The 22305-nt window shown below is 50.3% G+C and overlaps 1 protein-coding gene across 2 annotated transcripts in view; it reads right to left on the bottom strand.

Annotated features, from left to right (window-relative positions):
• LOC147748431 (SWI/SNF-related matrix-associated actin-dependent regulator of chromatin subfamily A member 4-like) overlaps positions 1–22305 on the bottom strand; it is a 364311-nt gene that overhangs the window by 87994 nt on the left and 254012 nt on the right. For both annotated transcript variants that reach the window (XM_086961561.1, XM_086961552.1), the window contains exon 7: positions 15571–15679. In XM_086961561.1, coding sequence (XP_086817687.1) covers positions 15571–15679 — 109 coding nt within the window. The remainder of the gene's footprint in view (positions 1–15570; positions 15680–22305) is intronic.

A 22305-nucleotide genomic window follows, 5' to 3' on the forward strand; every position in this document is an offset into this window, starting at 1 on the left:
ATAGTGCATTACTGCCCGCCTTGCATCCAGAGTGTGGAGCGCCCTCTCCGCATTTGATGTGGGCTTCTGGAAGAAGCTAGGGATCTGGATACTTTGGTTCATGTGGAATTTAGATACTACCTTGGGCATGAAATGCGGGTCTGTCCTCATCACGACCCTGTCACTGTGTATTTGTATGTACGGTTCTTGCAGCGTTAAAGCTTGTAGTTCGCTCACTCTGCGTAGCGATGTTATTGCTACTAGAAAGGCTGTCTTCATTGTCAGTATTTGTAGTGACGCTTTATGGATGGGTTCAAATGGCGGCTTCATGAGTTCCGTCAGTACCACGTTCAAGTTCCATGCCGGCGGCGGCATCCTCTTGGGTGGCGCTATTCTCTTTGCTCCTTCCAAGAACCTTTTCACTACTCTGGAAGTGAAGAAACTTCTCCCCGTTTCTCCCCTTGTGTATGCCACAATCGCTGCCAGGTGAACCCTCAGCGAGGACGAGCTTAGTTTGGCTTTGATCAGGTGCGTGAGGTATCTGAGTACTGTAGACTCTCTAGTCAGTTTTTTCTCCAGGTTTTTCTTATGGCACCACTGCGTGAACCTCTTCCATTTCTCCCCATAGCACTTCCGTGTACTGGGTCTCCTTGCTTCTCTCAGCACCCGAAGTGTGCTCTCTGGCAGTTTTAGATGAGCAAACTCTAAGTCCTCAGGAGCCACGCTGACAGGCAGAGGCTTTCTGGTTCTGGGTGTAGAACTTGTCCCCCTTCCATGGAGAGAAGGTCTCTTCTCTTTGGGAACTTGTGTGCTCTGCCCTGCGCCATCTCCATAATCTGGGAGTACCAAGTCTGCCTCGCCCATTGGGGAGCCACCAGGATGAGAGTCATGTTGCTTGACCTGCACTTGTTCAGGACTCTGGGGATCAGTGGCGTCGGTGGAAAAGCGTAGGCAAATTTCTTGGACCAGCTTATCCATAGGGCATTCCCATGGGACATTGGTTCCTGTTCCCTCGATGCAAAGTGTTGGCATTTTGCATTCCGGCGTGTTGCAAACAGGTCTATTGTTGGTGTGCCCCACCTCCTGAACAGGTTCTCTGTCTCTTGGTTGTTCAGTTCCCATTCGTGGGACACTGATGCTTGCCTGCTGAGCCAATCCGCTTCCACATTGTCCTTCCCTGGCAGGTGTATGGCCAGCAGGTCTATCCTGAGTGGGGTCGCCCATCTCCATATTTCTTGAGCCAAGCTCGACAGAGGGAATGACTGAGTCCCCCCTTGCTTGTTGATGTAAAACATCGTCGTGGTGTTGTCTGTCTGTATCAACACCTTCTTGTTGTAAAGGTGCTTTTGGAAGGCCTTGAGGGCCAGCAACACTGTTTTCAGTTCCAGGTAGTTGATGTGCTTGACCGCATCTCCTGGGTTCCACAGGCCCCTCACTCTGAGCCTGTCCATGTGTGCACCCCATCCTTTCTGGGATGCGTCTGTGGTGATGGTCACAGTTGGGACCGGTGGTGTTAGAGGTTTCCCCATTGTTATATTCTCCTTCGTCCACCATTTCATCTCCTCCTGCACATTGTGCGTAACAACCACTAGATCTTCCCAACTTCCTTCTGCTTGTGACCATTGTTGTTGCAGCCACTCCTGTAGTGGTCTCATCTTTAGGCGAACATTGGGGACCAGGTGGATGCATGACGCCATCATCCCCAAGATCTTGCTCACCGTCCTCACTGTCAGAACTTGCCCCTTCTGGTAGTGACGTTTCTCCCTCAGCAGGCTGAGTGTTCTCTTCTCGCTGGGTGTCACTCTGCTTTCGACAGTGTTGATCAGGGCTCCCAGGAAGATTTTTACTTGTTCTGGGTCCATGGAGCACTTCCTCCAGTGGATGGAGAAGCCCAGGTTCGTGAGCGTTCTTGTGACCTGTTCTGCGTGGGCTTTGCACCTCGTGTAAGAGCTTGCTTTCACAAGCCAGTCGTCCAGGTAGGGGTACACGTGTATACCCTCCCTTCGCAGGTGTGCGGCCACCGCCGCGAGGCATTTGGTAAAGACCCTTGGTGCTGACTTGAGCCCGAAAGCCAGGGTCGTGAACTGATAGTGGTCTTTGTTCACCTTGAATCTTAACAAGTGTTTGTGTTTCCTGTTCATGGGGATGTGCAGGTATGCGTCTTTTAGGTCTATTGTGGACAAGTAGTCCCCGGGCCTTATTTGTGGGATGACCTCTTGCAGGGAAGTCATCTTGAACTTTTGAGTTTTTACGTAGGTGTTCAGGAAGCGTAGGTCCAAGATGGGTCTTAGGCTTTCGTCCGCCTTTGGTACTAGGAAGTAGTTTGAGTACACTCCCTTGTTCCGTTCTCTTTGCGGGACAGGCTCTATGGCCTCTTTGAGGAGCAGTTCTTGAGCTTCCTCCTGGAGCAGGCGCAGTTCTCTGCCCTTGTGACCCCTTCTTTTTGGCCTCCTGCTTGGTGGGTATCTTTCCAACTCTATGCAGTATCCGTGTTGTATAATGTTTAGTATCCACTTGTCTGTGGTTATTTTTCTCCACTCGTGTAGGAAAAATCTCAACCTTCCCCCTACTGGTGTTGTGTGTTCTTTTGAGCCGTGTCCGGTGAGCCTCTCCTTAGCTGCAGGTGCTCTCCCCCCGGAGGCTTTGGGTGGGTGAGCGCCTCCCCCTTCTTGGAGTCATTTTTGGGGGGGGTTGATCACCACCTCTCCGTCTTTGGCCCCGTCCGTTTCCTCTCCCTCGAAAGGACTGGCCCCTATTCTGGGAGCTCCAATTCTGTCTCTGTTGACCCTGTTGCCATTGGTTGTCCCCTTGTTGACCATGGTGGTGCGACTGATGCGAATGTGATTGCTGGTTTCCACCTCTACCATTTGGTCTCCTCGTGGGGGTGCCTCTCCGCATCCCCCTGAATTGTAGGGCTCCCATTGATTTGGCTGTCTCATTGTCTTTCTTCAGCTGGGCCAGTTTGTCATCCTCCGCTGTTCCGAACAGCGTCTCCCCATTGAAGGGGGTGTTCAGGATGTTGTTCTGTACTTCTGCCTTGAACCCTGATATTCTGAGCCAGGCCTACCTTCTCTCAGTGATACCTATGGCCATCAGTCTGCTTGATGTTTCTGCCCCGTCTAGGGCCGTCTTCAGGCATGCGTTTGCTATGTCCTTTCCCCCCTCGACGAGGTGGGCTGCCCTCTGCCTGTACTCCTCAGGCATGTGTTTCAGCAACTGGCTCATCTCATCCCAGTGCTGGTATTGGTGTCTATTCAGGAGTGCGTTGGAGTTTGCCATCCTCCAATGCATGGCCGCATTCCTTTCTATTTTCCTTCCAGTGAGGTCCATCCTCCTGCTTTCCTTATCAGGTGGTGGACCTGATGTGGTTGGCACGTTGGCCCATCTCCTGGCAGTTGCCGCGATAATAGAGTCCGCTGCCACGGTGCCCTGGATATAAGGGGGGTCCCCGGAGGAGAACTTGTATTTCTTCTCTGTCCTCGGGGTCACCGACCTGCATGTAGCCGGTTCCTTGAAGGCTTCAGCTCCTTGTGCAGTGACGCTCTTCAGCATGGGCAGGAAACTGCTTTTTGTCTGTGAGGGGAGCAATGTTTCCAGCAGGAAGTCTGCCTTTGTCTGTTCCTCCTCCAACTTTACGTTGTAGACGGTTGCAGCCTTCTTGACGACTTCATAGTAAGCCCCGATGTCATCTGGCGGCGAAGGCCTCGACGGATACGTCTCCACAGGTTCCTCGGGGTTATCGGCCTCGAGATCCTGCCATTCTTCGTCCAAGGACGCCGAGCATTCTGAGTAGTAGCTCTCGCGGAGGTAATCTCCCTCCGAGCGGTAGAAGTCCTCCTCTTCCCCTTCATCTGTGGGGTCTGGAGTTTTCGGCGGCTCTTCGGCCTCGAAGTCCTCCTGCAACTCTACCTCTTCGGCTGGCGCTGCGGTGCTCGAGGCGGCAGTCGCGGTCTTCGAGGGAATCGAGTAGTTCTTCATTTTCTCGTCGAAGTCTCTCTTCCTCTGGAGCATACTCTCCATTTCGGCCTCGAGCCTTTTCCTCTTTTTCTCCATCTGTGCCGCCTGCTCGGCGTCGAGCTTCTCGGCTGGTCTCTTCGACGGCGCCTTCGACGTGGAGGCCATTTTGAGCGTCTTCTCGCTCGCGGGTCCCTTCTCGAGGGCCTGCTTCGACGACCTATGCTTTTCGCTGGTCTTCGCCATCTGGGAGTCCTTTTCGAAGGATCCGCTGGGCTTTTCGGAGGATGCAACTTCGGACGTCGAAAATTTCGTCGCCGGTGCTCCTTTCGAGGACTTAGCCTCGGTTTTTCGGGATTCTCCCTCAGGCTTTCTAGGCCCTGTCTGGGTTTTCGGGGTCGTAGACTCTCCTACCTTTTTTGAAGGTCTCACATCGGTCTCTACGACCGTGAAGTCATCTGGTCCCTCGGCGATGTTCTCCTCTTCCTCGGAGGAGGCGCCCAGGTCGTAAAGCGTCGGCGTGGTCCCTTTCCCTTGCATCGTCTGGTGGGCCACCCTCTGTCTCTCTCGAACTCTCAAAGTCTTCGGCGTGAAGACTGAACAGGCGTTGCAATCCTCGCTGGAGTGGTCGACCGGCAGGCAGAGGTCGCAGACTGGATGCTGGTCCTTCTGCGCGTACTTGTGGTGGCAATTACGGCAGAACTTGAATGGAGTGTTGTCCATGTGCTCGGTCAGGGGGTCCCCTGCCCGCTCCTTCTCCGTGGCTGTCGAAAACCTCGATGTTTTCTTCCTCCTTCTCCGTTCTGGTTCTAGGAGGTCTTCTCCGACCTTCCTCGGTCCTTTTTCTTCCAAAAACTTGTGTATTTCCTTCTTTTCTCCTGAAACTTCTCCGGAGCTTCGTGCGACGATCCAGACCCAACGGCGGAAAAAAGAATCTGAAGATGGCGCCCAAGGGTGGGAGCTTCCGCAGGAAGCGTGCCGACGTCACGAAGGTGCACCAAATGGTGGGACGTCGACGCCCACCTGGGCTGCAAAAAAAAACAAAAAAAAAAAAGAGAAAAAAGACTACCAATCCGGACCCAACCACCAGATCGCGGAATAATGCACAGCATAGTGAATCCAGAAAGATTCACGCTGCAAAATGAATGTTCCTCGGCTGTTTAGCCTGTTGACGACTCCCTTTAGGGATGTTCTTAGCCTTCCTTTTCCCTGAAATGGTTTTACTACAGTTAGCCGTCGTATCCGGCCTGGCTCTTAACCGCCTGGTACATGTAACCGTGGGGGAAGGGACCAGGCTAGTTACAGGTGAAGGGGCAGAGGAAATAGTTAAGCTATCATCTAGTACTGACCCATTGGGAACTTGATAGGGGTGCATGCTATCTGATAGGGCAACAGTGGGAGCGGGTATCTCAGCATTTAATAACAGAGAGACTGTTTGACGAAGTGGGTCCAGGGACAATCTCCTCTCTACTAGCTCAATTTCTTTAGCCACCGCAGATTCTGCTTGTTTCAAGAAGGCGTCAAGAGTCCCCACATCCCCAGCCCCGGTACACGCTTTAGGGTTAGTTTTAGCCATAACAATATGTTATTTCTTCCTATCAACAATTAACTCTTTAGGGTAAATTGTTCAATATCAATATTGATAGCCCAAGAAATGTCTCACACCTCACTTGTAGAATGGTCGGCTAATGTTAGTCCATGAATCGAAGAGAAGTGGGCCCAGCCCGGCCTCCTCTGGCCTCTGAGGGCTTAAGAGGGCCCGCCCTTGTCCCGGGCTTCTCCCGGGACGCTCCCGCGCAGCGGATCAGAGTGCTGGTTGAATAGCTTCTGGATGGTAGGCGTGGCAGGGCACACTCGCAGCCTCAGGTGTGTGCTCCTAGAGGCTCTTGGGACATACAGTCCGTCGTGGGTGTAAGCGGAGCCAGCCCCCGATGGCAGTCCTAGAGGCACAGAACAAAACGGAAAACACAGAGTCACCTCGCTGCCCCCGGTGAGTTACGCTGATCCCGCTTGCGCTGCGGTGCCGACCTCTCACTCACCACCATCCCGCGCATCCGAAGAACCACCACCAGTGGGAGATCCTTCTCCCACCTCGCCGCCAAACATGAAACACCCTCCCACTGAGCCTACGACAGACCCAAGACCTGCTGACCTTCAGGAGGATACTCAAGAACTGGCTGTTCGATCAGTAGCCCCCCCCCCCCCAGCGCCTTGAGACCCTTGCGGGTATGTAGTGTGCTTTACAAATGATTGATTTATTGATTGATAGACAAATTGGGGGCAGACAAATTTCTCAGTACCTTTGCCTTAACTGCAGGGTACTGGCAGATTGGCATGGCCCCAGGAGCAGAAGAGAAAACCGCATTCTCCACACCTAATGGGCACTATCAGTTTACTGTAATGCCCTTTGGGTTAAAGAATGCCCCTGCCACCTTCCAGAGGTTGGTGAATCAAGTCCTGACTGGGTTGGAGTCCTTTAGTGCAGCATATCTTGATGATATTGCGGTTTTAGCTCCACCTGGCAGGATCACTTGATCCTGCCTTGGGAAGGTTTTACAAGCCCTTCAATCTGCAGGTATAACTATCAAGGCATCCAAATGCCAGATAGGGCATGTCACTGTGGTGTACTTGGGCCACCTTGGGTGGAGGGCAGGTACAACCCTTACAGCCCAAGATCCAGAGTATCATGGACTGGGCAGCTCCAACAACCCAGACCCAAGTCAGGGCATTCCTTGCCTTGACTGGGTACTACAAGAGGTTTGTGAAGGGATATGGGTCCAATGTGACTCCCCTCACAGAACTCACCTCCAGGAAGATGCCCAAGAAAATCAACTGGACTGCCAAAAGGCTTTTGACACCGTAAAAAAAGCAATGTGCTCAGCACCAATTCTAAAAGCACCAGATTATTCCAAGAAGTTCATAGTGCAGACCAATGCCTCTGAGCTACTGATAGGAGCGGTCCTATCCCAGATCAATGAAATAGGCCAAGACCAACCTGTTGCTTTTATAAGCAGGAGGCTACTCCCCAGAGAGCAGCGTTGGAGTGCCACTGAGAGGGAGGTCTTTGCTGTGGTTTGGTCCCTGAAGAAGTTGAGGCCCTACTTGTTTGGAACTTACTTCCTGGTTGACGCCTGGACCGCGCCCAGCGCCAGACCCCCTGGCCCTCGCAAAACCCACTCCACCCGCATAACGTACGACGCCGCAACCCTTCTAGACCTTAATCCCGGACGCACACCACAATGCTACAAAGCTGCCCCGGGATGTACCCACGGTCCCTTCACCTGCCACTCCTGCAAATTCACCAGCATCAAGACCCATACCACATCCACCAACCCCACAATCAGCTCCGACTCTAACCACCTGAAGTGCATCTTGCTGAACAACCGATCGATCCACAAACATGCCACTGAACTCTGGGACCTACTCGACACTACATCACCAGACGTCGCCTTCCTTACTGAAACATGGATGAACGCATCATCAACACCCGACATCGCCATAGCCATCCCGGACAACTACAAGATCATCCGAAAAGACCGCACCGTCCGAACAGGAGGAGGCATCGCCATCGTCCATAAGAACACCATCAAAATCACGACCAGCTCCGACGATATCCTTACAACCGCCGAACACCTCCACTTCCAGATCCACACCGACCCTGGGACCACACTCAGAGGCACCCTCATCTACAGGCCTCCAGGAACCCGTAAACAATTCAGCGAAGACATCACTGACTTCATCAGTCCACATGCTCTCGCCTCCGAGAACTAAATTCTACTAGGAGACCTCAACTTCCACCTGGAAAAGAAAAACGACAGCAACACCACTACCCTTCTTGACAACCTGGCCAATCTCAGCCTCAAACAACTTGTTGACACCCCCACCCATTTAGCCGGACATACACTCGACCCAATCTTCACCTCCAGCAAACACATCTCCTTTGATCACACCACAGCTCTCCATTGGACGGACCACAGTTGTGTTCATTTCAGCTACAAAACCACCTCGACCCACAACCCTCCACAACCTATTCCCCGAAGAAAATGGAACAAAATCACCACCGACCAACTCCTCACATCGCTCAACCTAAACCCACCCGCCCTCTCTTCGGACCCAAACCAAGCGGCCATCAATTTCAAACAATGGATCACTCACAGCGCTGACGAATTAGCACCCTTGAAAACCCATCACACCAAACAAGACAGCAAAAAGGCTGCCTGGTTCAACGATGACCTTAAGAAATCCAAGAAGCTATGCCGCACCCTCGAGAAAACATGGAGAAAAAACCCAACCACCGACAACATGACCACCTTCAAGGCAGCCACCCGCAAACACCACCAGCTGATTCGGTCCACCAAGAAATCAGCATTCAAGAACCGACTCGACAACAACGCCCATAACAGCAAGGAACTATTCAACATCGTCAAAGAATTCACCAACCCCACCGCAGCCTCAAACGACATCACTCCCTCCCAAGACCTCTGCGATTCGTTATCCTCCTTCTTCTACAACAAAATTGCAGACATACATAACTGTTTCAAAAACAGCTCCAACGAACCATCCTCTCCACCACCCTCAGAACCCAAACCCTCCTCTAACAACCTCAGCGCCTGGAACTCAATCACCACTGAAGACACCATCCGCCCAATGAACTCCATCCACTCTGGCTCGCCAACCGACCCATGCCCCCACCACATCTTCAACAAAGCTGACTCCATCATCGCACCCCATCTCGGTGATATCATCAACTGCTCTTTCAATTCTGCTACCTTCCCAGAAAGCTGGAAACATGCCGAAGTCAGCGCTCTCCTGAAGACACCCACTGCAGACCCCTCTGAACTTAAAAACTACTGCCCCATATCCCTCCTCCCATTCCCGGCCAAAGTCATTGAGAAAGCCGTCATTAGCCAACTCGCCGCCTTCCTTGAATCCAACAACTCCCTCGATCCCTCACAGTCCGGCTTTCGAGCCAAACACAGCACCGAAACCGCCCTCATCGCAGAAACAGACGACATCCGAACACTACTGGACAACGGAGAAACAGTGGCCCTCATTCTACTCGACCTCTCCGCCGCCTTCGACACTGTCTGTCACAGCACCCTCATACAACGCCTCAGCAACATCGGCATAAAAGAAAAAGCCTTGGACTGGATCATCTCGTTCCTAGCTGGGAGAACTCAGAGAGTCCGACTTCCCCCGTTCAAATCAGAAGCCACCGAAGTCATCTGCGGTGTACCACAAGGTTCATCACTCAGTCCCACCCTCTTCAACGTTTACATGAGTCCCCTCGCATCCATCGCGCGACAACACAACCTCAACATCATCTCCTACGCTGACGACACCCAGCTGATCCTCTCCCTCACCAAAGACCCAAACATCGCCAAAACCAACCTACACGAAGGAATGAAAGAAGTAGCCGTATGGATGAAAAACAGCCGCCTAAAACTTAACTCAGACAAAACGGAAGTGCTCATCCTAGGCTCATCCCCCTCTGCTTGGGACGACTCATGGTGGCCTGCAGATCTGGGCTCAGCACCCATACCTACGGACCACGCACGTAACCTGGGCTTCATCCTGGACTCCTCACTCTCGATGACCAAACAAGTCAACACCGTCTCGTCCTCCTGCTTCAACGTACTTCGTATGCTCAAAAAAATCTTCCATTGGATCCCCGCCTAAACAAGAAAGACTGTCACCCACGCACTGGTTACGGGTCGTCTAGACTACGGAAACACCCTCTACGCCGGAGTTACAGCCAAATTACAGAAAAAACTCCAACGCATCCAAAACGCATCAGCGAGACTCATTTTGGACATCCCTCGCCAAGATCACATTACCGGCCACCTGAAAGACCTCCACTGGCTTCCAGTCAACAAAAGAATAACATTCCGTCTCCTCACCCACGCACACAAGGCCCTCTACAAACTAGGGCCCGAATGCCTCAACACTCGACTATCCTTCTACACACCCACCCGCCAACTAAGATCCTCCAATCAAGGCCTCGCCGCAGTTATGCGTATCCAAAGATCCACGATGGGAGGTAGATCCTTCTCCTATTTGGCGGCCAAGACCTGGAACTCACTCCCCACTCACCTCCGCCTTACACAGAACCACATCTCCTTCAGAAAAGAACTTAAAACCTGGCTATTCGATAAATAATAATCACCCCCCCCCAAGTGCCTTGAGACCCTCTGAGTGTGTAGTGCGCTATATAAATTCCTGAACTTGAACTTGAACTAGACCTCTCAGCTGGCTAATGCAGATGAAAGGGGAAAATCCAAAAACACTAAGATTGGTCCATCTCCCTACAGAGAATGGATTTTGAAGTGGAACACCGACCAGGGACTGCCCATGCCAATGCAGATGGACATTCCAGGTTCTTCCACTTGGACAATAAAGACTCCATAGGGCAAGGTTAGTCTCTTCACCTTTTGTTGGGGGGAGGGGGGGCAGTAGGGTGTGCGGTTGTTTGAGAAAGTGCCATCTTTCTTGCATGGTATGCCCCCACTTTTTGCTGAATTGCTGATGTGATTTGACGGAGTGTGCCCTGGGCTCCTGCCATTCAGGTGACCAGGGCCTGTGTTCCTTCCCTAAAACTGTGTTGAAACTCAAACCCAATTGCCATCCCTGGCCACCTGTCAGCCCCTGGTAAATGGTACCCTAGGCACCCAGGGTATTGTGACCAGAGAAGACCCCTAAGGGCTGCAGCACTTATTGTGCCACCCTTAGGGTCCCTGCCTCCTGACACCCACACACTGCCTTTGCAGGCTGAGTGTCTAGGGGCAGAACTAATGCAAGAGTCGAAATGGCAAACACCCCTGTGTGCCATGCCCACAAGCCCACTGTCCTGGCATCCATCAGTCACCCCTCTAGCTGGGTGCCCTATGCCATGGGGTGTGGGCACAGGTGCATGAGCCCTGTGCCCATACAGTACCAAGGGCCATTCCTGGGCACTGTAAGTGCAGTGCTGCCATTAAGAGTATATGGTGCTGGGAGGTTATCATTACGAACTCCACAGAACTATGAAGGCTTCACTGAAAACTGAGAGGTTTGATATTAAACTTCTCAGCACATTAAACCCAGCCAGTGTGGGATTTAATGTAAAATGCACAACAGAGGGCATCTTAGAGATGCCCCCTGAAACCATATCAACTCTTAGTGTCCTGACTGCATGGCTACCGAGGCTGCCACCACCAGACATGTTTCTGGACCCCCGGGTTTGAGAGTCTGCCGCTATCGGGGGTCTGAAACAATGCATATCCTGGGACAAGGTGCCAAGCCTCCTCCCCCAGGATTAGCAGGGGAAGCTTTAAAGGCATACCGCCTTTGTGAGCTTCCTCAGGCCACTTTCTGTACTCAGCAACTGGCCCCCACCGGTTCTGACCTACAATCTGGCGGGAAGAATGGCGGGAAACCCTAAGTGAGGAAAGGGGGTGTGCCAGCCTATGCCAACTCCACCCCTCAGGTGGGAGAGCCGAGGTGAAGCACGACTCCGGGCTCCGGCCATCTTGAGGATGCCTTTGCCCTCCCTGTAACGCCCCTAAATTTAGTATTTAGGGGCACCCTTAACCTTCCTTCCTCAGATCCTGATTGCAACAAAAAGAAGAACAAGAAACAAGAAGACCTGCCGTGCAGCTGCTAACAAGAGGACGACACCAACTGACTTGGCCCCAGAACCCTACAGGCCTGTTGATCCTTGAACCTGCAACTGCGAAACTTGGGTGTCTCCTGCGGACAGCAACCTCGAAAACCCCGGAGGGCCTGCTTGCCTTGAACCTTTAAAAAGACAGGGACTCCCACGAGCAGTGGTTCTGCTCAAACAGCAATACCCCTGGTGCCAGCCAAGAACGGCAAATCCAGCCCACTCTGCACCTGCAAAGCCCAGCCTGTGCCTGAGTGACCCAAGACCATGAGGATGTCCTCCCGGTGACTGTGACCCGCAGTCCAGTGCCCAAAGACCCTCCTCGACACCCAGACAACGCCTGCAGCCTCAGAACCAGGGACCACTTCCAACCGCGACCAGCTGACGGTAGGATTTCCCGGCACCAAAAAACACCCCTGCACCCGGCGCCCTGCGGCCCTCTGTGCCTTTCTTTGGGGTAACTACCTCTTCTCCAAGATCTCAACTTACCTCTCGAAGTGGTGGTCGCACCTGAAGAATCATCGTCCCCGAGTCTGCAGCCTTTGTTCACTTTTGAACTTTCCATTTAATAACACTGGGCGGCCGAAGGCCCAAAAGCACCCTGCACCCAGCCGCCGGAGTGCCGCTGGAAGTGCAGCAACTACCCTACTCTACTTCCCCACTTGCCCTGTGTAAGTGATCAGGAGTTCTGCTCCCACATCCGCGTAGTCTGCCTGCTAGCAGCCACCAACCGAAGACCCCTATTCTCCGTAGGATAACATTGGACCTACTCACTTTGCACCTGGCTGCCCCTGTGCCGCTGAGGGTCTAACAACTATACCTACCTGACCCTGGGAGACCCCTGAGTTTATGCCCAGAACCCTAAATCTGCCAGTGGAGTACTTACCCAAAAGCCGATAACTCACTTTTCTTCCATTGGGTAACATTGACTGGTTTCACTTGGAAATGCTTTCAAGTGTGGAGTTTTGAAACTTTAAAATATTTATCTAAAATAAGCCAAATCACGAAAACGAAAATACTCACCTGTTATCAGGAGAGATTCCAGTGCTGGATCCTGGTGCCCAGCACTGACCCTGCAAAGTAATTATAACTGTACTTACCGGTGACTTGAATTTCCTTCCATAGGATAACATTGCCTGGTTTTTGTTGAAAAAGTTTCCAAGTGCCGATTTTTGAGACTTACAAATATTAGTTAAAAATCGCCTGTATGACAAACTAATTCTTTCAATTGTTTATAGGAGATGCACCAGGGCAGGATCCAACCCGGAGTAAGAAAATGTAACGATAACACTACTTACCTGCTAAGTGAATTTCCTCCCATAGGATAACATTGGTGATTCAATGTGAAAAAGTTTGTAAATATCAACTTTTAAAATACAGTAATATTCCTTAAAAATCACAACTGTTTACAGGAGATGTCCCAGGACTGAATCTAGGATCCAGTCCTGTGGTTAGAAAAGTAATTAATTGCATTTAACTAGAAATTCCCATTGAGCTCAATGTCACATTGTGTTTGAAATTGTGTAAGTATTGTATTCAAAAGTCTATTGCCTATTTGAAAAGTATTTAATTAAGATAACTCATTCTGAGAAAGTATATTGTGATACCTATTGTTGGTTCTAAAATAAAACTACTATATATTTTTTATACAGAAATTGGACTAGAGTTCCGTTCTTGAGTGTGTGAGACCATGTGCTGACTGAGTGTGTACAACAAATGCTTTACACAATGTCCTCTGCAATACCTCTGGGGACTGTGGGCTCTGTACCTTACTTTGGTCTGTGAGACAGAGAGACAGAGAGAGAGAGAGAGACGGAGACAGAGAAACAGAGAGAGAGAGAGAGTGTGAGTGTGTGTGTGTGTCTCTCTCTCTCAGGCCCTGGGAACTTGATTGGCATGGACCCAGGGCACGTCAAGTGAACGTGCATCAGTAGTCTGGAAAAAGTGGGGGGGTTACTGCAACAGAAACCCACTTTCCTACAGGGCTTTGTTGAAAGGGAGACGGGATCAGATGAAGCAGGTCCAGGCCATAAGATTTCACAAGGGCATTCATTTTAACCTCCAGAGACTGCAGATGCAGGTCCAGCACCACAGTGGCACATCGAATTCCCACAGCAAAGGAAGCACACTCTAGTATCGGGATTCACATACAGTCCTCTGGTCTTCTGAAATCACACAGATAAACTATGGTCAACATCTTGTGTGCGTGTGTGTGTGTGTGTGTGGGGGGTAAAATCCTCATCACCATTCCAATCAACAGGAGTTCATTCTTGTTGTCAGAATCAGGGTGTACAGAAATCAGATTTGGAGAACGACCTCTTTCTGAGTTAAAATGGATAGAATTTAGGGTTTAACATTGGAGTTTGCACTGGACACCCATGCTGGAGACTTTGGTATTGGCGCCGATAAAGAAGGGACCAACGCAGGTCTCGAAGCAGGAGTGAAAGTTAGCACTGGGTCGATGCTGAATTTAGAGGCAAGTTCAAGGGGCTCAGACTGCACAGAGGATAGATCTGCCAGGCTGTAACCAAACTAGAAGCCCCTGTGGATCTTTGGGGCCTGAAGGCACACCAGAAGGTGCCCTAAGAGTGCCGAAAATATGCAGCATGGCCATCTTAAAGGCCTCAATATGCTGCAGAGTCATTAATGTGGAGAAAGTTAGTTCGGTCGGGTAACAGAATTGATTCTTGGTATACTCAATAATAACCAATGCAAAACAACAGTACTCAAACTTTTCAGTAATAAGTAATGAAAAAGGAGAAAAGACAAGGAATATGAATCACCAACACACTAAATTTTAATCAAACACAGTCTGTATTTAAGGATAAATCCATATATTCGTTTACATTTTATGGTGTCGAACTGACATTACACGGCTGTCAGAGTTCATGAACAGAGCAGGTGCTATGGTGAAAAAAACGCAAATAAAAGGTGCTACATGTGAACATGATATACAATGCTGTACGAATTGTTGAAAATGATCATTCAGAGGAAATCCATCCCTAGGTACATGAAGATCTGAACCGCTTGGTTTTTAAATTTCCATTTCACGTCCGGCAGAGCGAGTAGGGTCAGGATTATCGCTAGTATGCCAAAGTTTCGACCCCAAAAGGTGCGTGATTTACTAATAAGAACCTGGGGTGCATCCGGATCAACTGTTATGGGAGCAAGACCCAATGGCACCCTGATGCCCCCTCAACTTCTTTTTCAATCAAGAGTGGTAGGATGGGGCCCGAGTACCACCTCGCCTTCTTGCATTTCCTCTTTAAATTGGACTTACCTGAGGATTTAAACAACAAAGAGAAGCCGTTTCTAGACCAACATAGGAAATGCGTCTGTGCCCTCGAATTGAAGCGTGACTTACGCAACATCCGTCACTTTTCTAAATGTTCAGAGAAGTACACGTTTGCTTCACAGTGATGGATAGCCTTTGGATGCATGACTGCACATATGCCCCAACCCCAGATACCAAAGACACACCTTGTGCGGGCCCATCACTGACATCCATTTCCGACAGTTATGGCATGTTTTGAACACTGTAATTTGGTGGGAGACACTGTTCCCTTGCACACTGAATTCGAAAAGGAAAATCCTCGATAACCAACATAAATGGGAACCAAGCTCCGGATCAGTCTTCGAAGGTGCAGAAAAAAAAGCACCTAATGTTGGTGGGCAGGCCAACATGGAGCCGCACTCTGCCACCTACAAGTGAAAAATCTGTGATCCTATCTAATGCCTGGGGGTATTCTAAAGATGAGGAATCTGCAGTTAGAAGTAACCATCTGAAATACAGAAAATAGATACACAGATATATATACACACACATATGCTGGAAAAAGTGCTTTGGAATCTTTCACAAGGGTGGGACAATTTAAAACTTATTACTAATACTGAAGATCCCAAGAAGGAGCGCCAGTGTGCCTTCTGTAGAGCTATCTTGTACCAGCAACAGATACAGTGCATAAAAACATGCTAACTTAATGTATGTCTTATACCTTGATCTTTTTGAAGTCAACAGGTTTTCGGATCAACTCATAGTATTCCGGCAATTCCTTCCTGGACGGTAGCTGGATGAAAACTTCACTGAGCTGCCGTCCACTGGCGCTGTCAAAATGAGAAAAAATACATATTATATAAATTACAAAAAGGCAGCCCGCAAACAATCTACCAGCTACATAAAGCAAGGACACTTTCAATTTTAGGTCTCGACTACAGCATTGCTTTAGCAATGCTTGTTTGTCGAGATTATAGTAAGGCTTTCAAAAGTCTACCCAAACTGCGGATCGGGTACAGTTCATGTGACCCGGGCGCGTGGACATAGCACAGAGCTTCGGCATCAGACTTCAAAGCAAAGTAATCCGCTCCCCCACACCCGCATCAGACTTCAAAGGAGTCCGCTCCCCTGCCCCCCCTCCACCCATCGCCAAGCAATGCCGAGAGCTTCAAAGGAAGCCTCTCCCCGCCCCCACCAAGCAATGCGGCTCCCCCGCCCCAACTACGCAATACCGAGAGCTTGTTTTGCCAGGCAGCAGAACTGTCAAATTGTTGGGAACTCGGCAGGGTTCCTTCCGAGACGATCCATCAGCTGAGGCACAACAGATGGCCCAAAAACATGTTTTTGACTGCTGCTGAAGATCGCAGTGGAACTCTGTGCCTCAGTCCTCGCCATTAAAGTGCTATGCTGCCACCTGCTGGGAACTGTGAGCAGGCTCCTTCTTTTATTAAGCACACAATTTATTATAACGTTTGTTAAACTTGTCTCTCTGTGTGACTTCCGAAACGTGGCTCTCTGCGTGACTTCATGGATCGGCTCTTTGTGACTTAACAGACCGGACTCAGCTTTCGGAATGCAGCAGTGCACACAGTTAACAACAACATAGCAAGAATATATTTGGGATGCAACACAGGAGAAGTGAAAAACGGACAGCTTGAGATCATAGATTTAGCTCATGTATATAATTGTTCTTTCCCTCCACATATCTGAATATGGGCTCTGTTTTTCGGTGGCATTGTGTCCTTTACACCTCAGGGGCCTGGCGCCCTGTGCATCAGTGAAACACAGGTGCGAGCTATGGTTCCCCTCTCGCTGATTGGTTTGCGGCCGGCGCGTGCTGCAGATTGGCGTAAGATCCCAGGAGCAAGCGATAATTGAACAGCAGGTTTACTACCAAGGCCATAAATCACGTCCCCTGCTCTTCTGACGGGCTGGAGGCGAGTGTGACGCTGCCCTTATTAGGCGGCCTCCTTTCCAGGTGGTGAGCCAGCTTTGCGCCTCCCGTAACCCCTGATGACAGGCTCATCCTCAAAGCAGACGTGCCTTTCTCTGTAAACACGTCTAAATGTTGTCGTTAAACCCAGCACTCAGTTGTGCTTCTGTGCCTTTTGAAGAAGACATCTTACTCGACTACAAAATAACAGACGTTCCTGACTGGTCATTCTGGCGCCATGAAAGTGCCTTGCGGCTTTAGTTAGAACGTCACATGCAGCACTAAAATTACCCTTTGGGAAACCTGCAAGTTTACCGCAACCGAATCTGCACTGTTTTTTTGAATGGTTTCTATTATCGCACTGGAGCAAGTATAATCATAAATGCAAAGATTTTAGAGTCAACAATCGATTGGGAAGGATCCATATTGTTCGTGCTGTGGTTGGCATCAGTACCTATGTGCTTTCCGGAGTCTGGCCAGCTAAAGAAAACTTAAAGCCCACACAAGGTGTTTTTACTAGCACAGAAATAGAACCTCTGAGGTAAATATGAGCATCCGAGCAGATCAGCTGCTACCATGGAAAAAGTAGTAGAGGAACTTAAAGAAGTGCATTTTGTCCGCAGCAGTAACATAAAATCATTAGATATCGTGTTTTAGATAGCCCTTGTTGACACTTGTGTTGCTGTGTCATGGTGCTGGAAACAGCAGACATTCCCATTATCATTTTGTTGACCTTGCAATGATATGAGGCTAAGTTGCACTACTAGGATGCTGATATGTTACCAGTGGGATGCCGGCCACACATCTCTGCAACAGTCTCATAGTCCACCAAGCCATTTTACTGGCCAAGACAGTTATTATGGTGGTTGAGCGCACTTGTTTTGGCTATCACTTCGGCAAGGAAAGCAGACTGGACAATTCACCTTTGATTGATCATAGACGTCCCTGAACCGTGCGGATGGTTAAAACATACTTCACTCTCTCTAAACCCCTCTCTCTCTCTACCACCCATCTATCACTCTATCTATCACTCTATCTATCACTCTATCTATCACTATCACTCTATCTCTCTATCACTCTATCACTCTATCACTCTATCTATCACTCTATCACTCTATCTATCACTCTATCACTCTGTTATGCCACAGTCCTCTCCCAATTTTCCCATGCCACCGCAGACTAAATCAGGCGCTGGATCTCTAAATTACTGAACAGGCCTAGAGAGCTTTTGCTTACTTTTTACAGTGTTTGGTAGAAGGCTGTGGTCATAGGAATGGTGATCACCCCCACCCTAATCTCAGAGTGACTAACACTGATAGGCGCATTCCTGCCTTTCTGCCTAAACTGCATTGAAGATAAAACCCAATTGGCACTCCTTGGCCACAGGTCAGTCCCTTGTAAATGGTACCACAGGTACCAAGGGCACTTTGGCCAGGGAAGGCCACTAAGGCCATGTGAAAAAGTGGCTCTATATATATTGGACCAGAACATGGTACAGTGTGTATAGAGTCCATAAACCCCAGCGGTATACCAGAGCTTAAAGCCAGGTGTGACCTTACTCTCTAAAGTGGTAGCTTGGGCGAGCAGTAAGGCAGTACCAGAGGACAGTGTAAAGCATTTGTTGTACACACTCAGTCAGCAAAAGGTTTTGCATACTCAAAGGCTGAGCTCCAGGCCAATTGTTTTTATATCAAAGATATAGTGATTTTATTTTTAGAACCAATAGGTATCAAAATATACTGTTCTCAATAGGAGAGGTCTCAGATGAGTACTTTGCAGAAAGGCAATAGACTTTGTAAACACAATAGGTACAGGGGTTGCAGTAGGAAACACAATCCTACACACAATTTAGCATTGAGCTCAAGCGGTTATTCTATGTAAACACAGTTGATTACTTTGTAGATTACTTGGATACCTCCAGGACTGGATCCTAGAGGTATGTTAACCGCATCGATGCAGCGCATATTTCCGCTGTACGCTAAAGCTAAACGGAAACCTATGCGTTCATGACGAGCTCAGCTCGTCATGAGCGTACGAGAGGTGTACCTCAGCGTCGAAGGGGTTAAAAGTTCACACTTAGAAACTTTTCAACAGAAATCTGGCAATGTTATCCAATGGGAGAAAATTCAGGATGCAGGTAAAGTAGGATCTTGTTACTTTTTTAATCCAGTACTGGGCTCCTAGGTCCAGCATTGGGGTCTCATCTTAAAACAGGTAAGTAAATACGTTTCAGTATTTCGTATGATTTTTAAAGAATATTTCAAGTTTTCAAAGGTAGACACTTAGAAGAAATTTCATAGAAAAGCAGATAATGGATTCCTATGGAGAAAATCCAGATTAAGGGTAAACCCGGTTCGGATTACTTTTGTGGTTGAATACTGGGCTACAAGGTACAGCACTGGCTTCTCTCATGACAACAGGTGAGTACTTAGGAATTCGTTACTCGGCTAATTTTATAGGAATATTTCAAGTTTTCAAAAGTAGGCACTTCAAAGATTTTTCTAGTCAAACCAGTCAATGTTATCCAATGGCAGGTAAGTGAGTTACCGGTTTCCAGGTGAGTACTCGGCTGATGAAGTTAAGGTTCTGGGCATAGACTCAGGAGTCCCCCAGGGTCAGGTAGGTACAGTTGGTTCACCCTCGGCGGCACAGGGGCAGCCGGGTGCAAAGGTAGTTAGGCCCAAAGTTATCCGATGAGGGGCAGGGGGCCTCCAGTTAGTGGCTGCTGGCTAGCAGCCCATGCGGCTGTGGGAGCTGGGCTCCTGGTCACTTGCTCAGGGAAAATGGGGAAGTAAGATAGGGCAAAGGTGGCACGGCTAGCGGCACTTGGGCGGCTGGGTGCACAGTGCTTTTGAGCCGTCGGGCTCTCAATGTTTCAATGAGAAAGGTAACAAACGAACAAAGGCTGCAGGCTCGGGGAGGGAGACTCTTCAGGGGCAACCACCACTTCGAGAGTTAAGTTGGGATCTTGGAGCTCAGGTAGGTACCCCCAAAGGAAGGCACAGGGGGCTGTAGGGCGACGGGTGCAGGTGCATCTTTAGGTGTCGGGAAAGCTTACCCTCAGCTGGTCGCGGTTGGAGGGGCGTCGCCTGCTTTGTCGAGGAGGGTCTTTGGGCACTGGACTTCGGGTCCCAGTCACCAGGGGGACGTCCTCGTGGTCTTGAATCACTTGGGCACGGGACGGGCTCGGCGGGTGCAGAGTGGGCTGGTCCGGAGCTTCCTGGCTGGCACCAGGGTTGGTGTTGCACCAGAGTCCCAGTCTTTAAGAGGGTCAAGGCAGGCAGGTCCTCGGGTGTCCCAAGGTTTCTGTCCGCAGGAGTTGCCGGGGTTTAGGCAGCAGCAGGTTCCAGGATCGACAGGCCGGTAGGGCTGGGCCCAAGTCAGTTGTGGTCGTCCTGTTGTTAGCAGCTCCACGGCGGGTCTTCTTCCTCTTGATCTTCTTTCTTCTTTTCGTATCAGGATCTGAGGAAGGAAGGTTCAGGGAGCCCCTAAATACTGAATTTAGGGGCGTTACAGGTAGGGCAAGGGCAGGGACGAATAGGTTCCTGTCCTGGGGTGGGTACACCCCCTAGCCTGCTCCTCTCCTGTGGGAGGGGGGCAGGAGCCTAGCTGTGATTGGGCAGGGCTCCCCATCTTCATGATGGCCAGAGCCCAGGGTCGCGCTTTACCTCGTCTCCCCCAGAGGGTGGGGTTGGCACAGGCTGGCACATCCCCCTTCCTGATGTAGGAATGGCCCTGGGTCCTGTAGGGGCACATGGCTCATGCACCTGTGCCCACACCACTGGCATAGGGCACCCAGCTAGAGGGGTGACTGATGAATGCCAGGGCATTGGGTTTGTGGGCATGGCACACAGGGATGTGTGCCATGTCGACTCCTTGTTTAGTTCTGTACTTAGGCACTCAGCCTGCAGAGGCAGTGGGTGGGTGCCAGGGTACAGGGCCCCTAAGGGTGGCACAATAAGTGCTGCAGCCCTTAAGGGTCTTCTCTGGTCACCATGCCCTGGGTTCCTAGGGTACCATTTACTAGGGGCTGATAGGTGGCCAGAGATGCCAATTGGGTTTTAGTTTCAACGCAATTTTAGGGAAGGAACACAGGCCCTGGGTACCTGGTTGGCAGGAGCCCAGGGCACACTCAGTCAAAGCACATCAGCAGTCAGAAAAAAAGTGGGGGCATACCAATGCAAGAAAGATGGCACTTTCTCACAGGCCTGCAGCAGCAATTGTGCCACCCTTAGAGGCCCTGTACCTTTATACCCAGACACTGCCTTTGCAGGCTGCATATTTTTGTGCAGAACAAAGTAAAGAGTGGACATGACACACATCCCTGTGTGCCATGCCTACAGCCCACTGCCGTGGCATAGATTAGTCACCCCTCTTGCTGGGTGCCCTATGCCAGTCGTGTGGGTACAGGTGCTTGAGCCCTGTACCCCTACAGTGTCTAAGGCCATTCTTAGGCATTGTAAGTGCAGAGATGCCATTAAAAGTATATGGTGCTGGGAGCTTCTCATTACAAACTCCACAGCACCATAATGGCTACACTGAAAACTGAGAAGTTTGGTATCAAACTTCAGCACATTAAACCCACACTGATGCCAGTGTGGGACTTAATGAGAAATGCACACTGAGGGCATCTTTGAGATGCCTCCTGAAAAACGTCCATCCTCTGGTGGGTTTCCTGACTGGTACATACCAGCCTGCTACCATGAGACATGTTTCTGGACCCCTAGGGCGGTTGCCTAAGCTCCCTGAGCCCAGAAACAAAGCCTTTCCTGGGCGGAGGTGTTCACACCTCCCCCAGGCCAGGAAGAGCCCTCTGTGGCAGGGGAGCTTCAAAGGTCTGGCAGCCTTTGTAATGCAACACCCAGCTCTCCTGCTATCAGGAGCAGGCCCCCTTCCTGTCTCCCATCCCTTTCGGCGGGAAGACAGGCGGGGAAAACTAGCCCGCCCAGGAGATGTGCCCACCTCTGCCAACTCCACCCCTCAGGTGGGGAAGACGAGGTCAAGCCCACTCTCCAGTGCTTGCCATCTTGCGAATGGGAAGCATTCCCCAATCAGGACAAGGGATTTTGCTCACCCCTCCCCCACGTGGGGTGAGCCCACCAAGAGTGTAGTCACCCTGAGGTCAGTAGCCCATTGGCTACTGACCTCAAGACCCTTAAAACGTCCCCTAAATATAGTATTTAGGGGGCATCCCTGAACCAAGGAGAGAAATCCAGAAACGACAAGAAAAGAAGATAAGAAGGACGAAAAGCAGTGCAGAGGTAACAAGAGGACGACGCCCACTGACTTGGCCCCAGACCTACAGGCTTGTCTCCCCTTGAACCTGCTCCTGCGAAATCCTGGTGTGTCCTACAGCAGGCAACCTCAAAAACCCCAGAGGACATGCCTGCCTTCACTTCAAAGACTGCATCTCCAATGAACACCAAACTTGTTTAAACTGCAGCTTCTTGTGCCAGCCAGAAACCGCAAATCCAGCCCACTCTGCACCTGACAATCCCGGCCCGATCTCGAGTGGAAAAACAC

This window comes from Lissotriton vulgaris, chromosome 1_1 (genome assembly GCF_964263255.1).
Source record: "Lissotriton vulgaris chromosome 1_1, aLisVul1.2, whole genome shotgun sequence".
NCBI lineage: Eukaryota > Metazoa > Chordata > Amphibia > Caudata > Salamandridae > Lissotriton > Lissotriton vulgaris.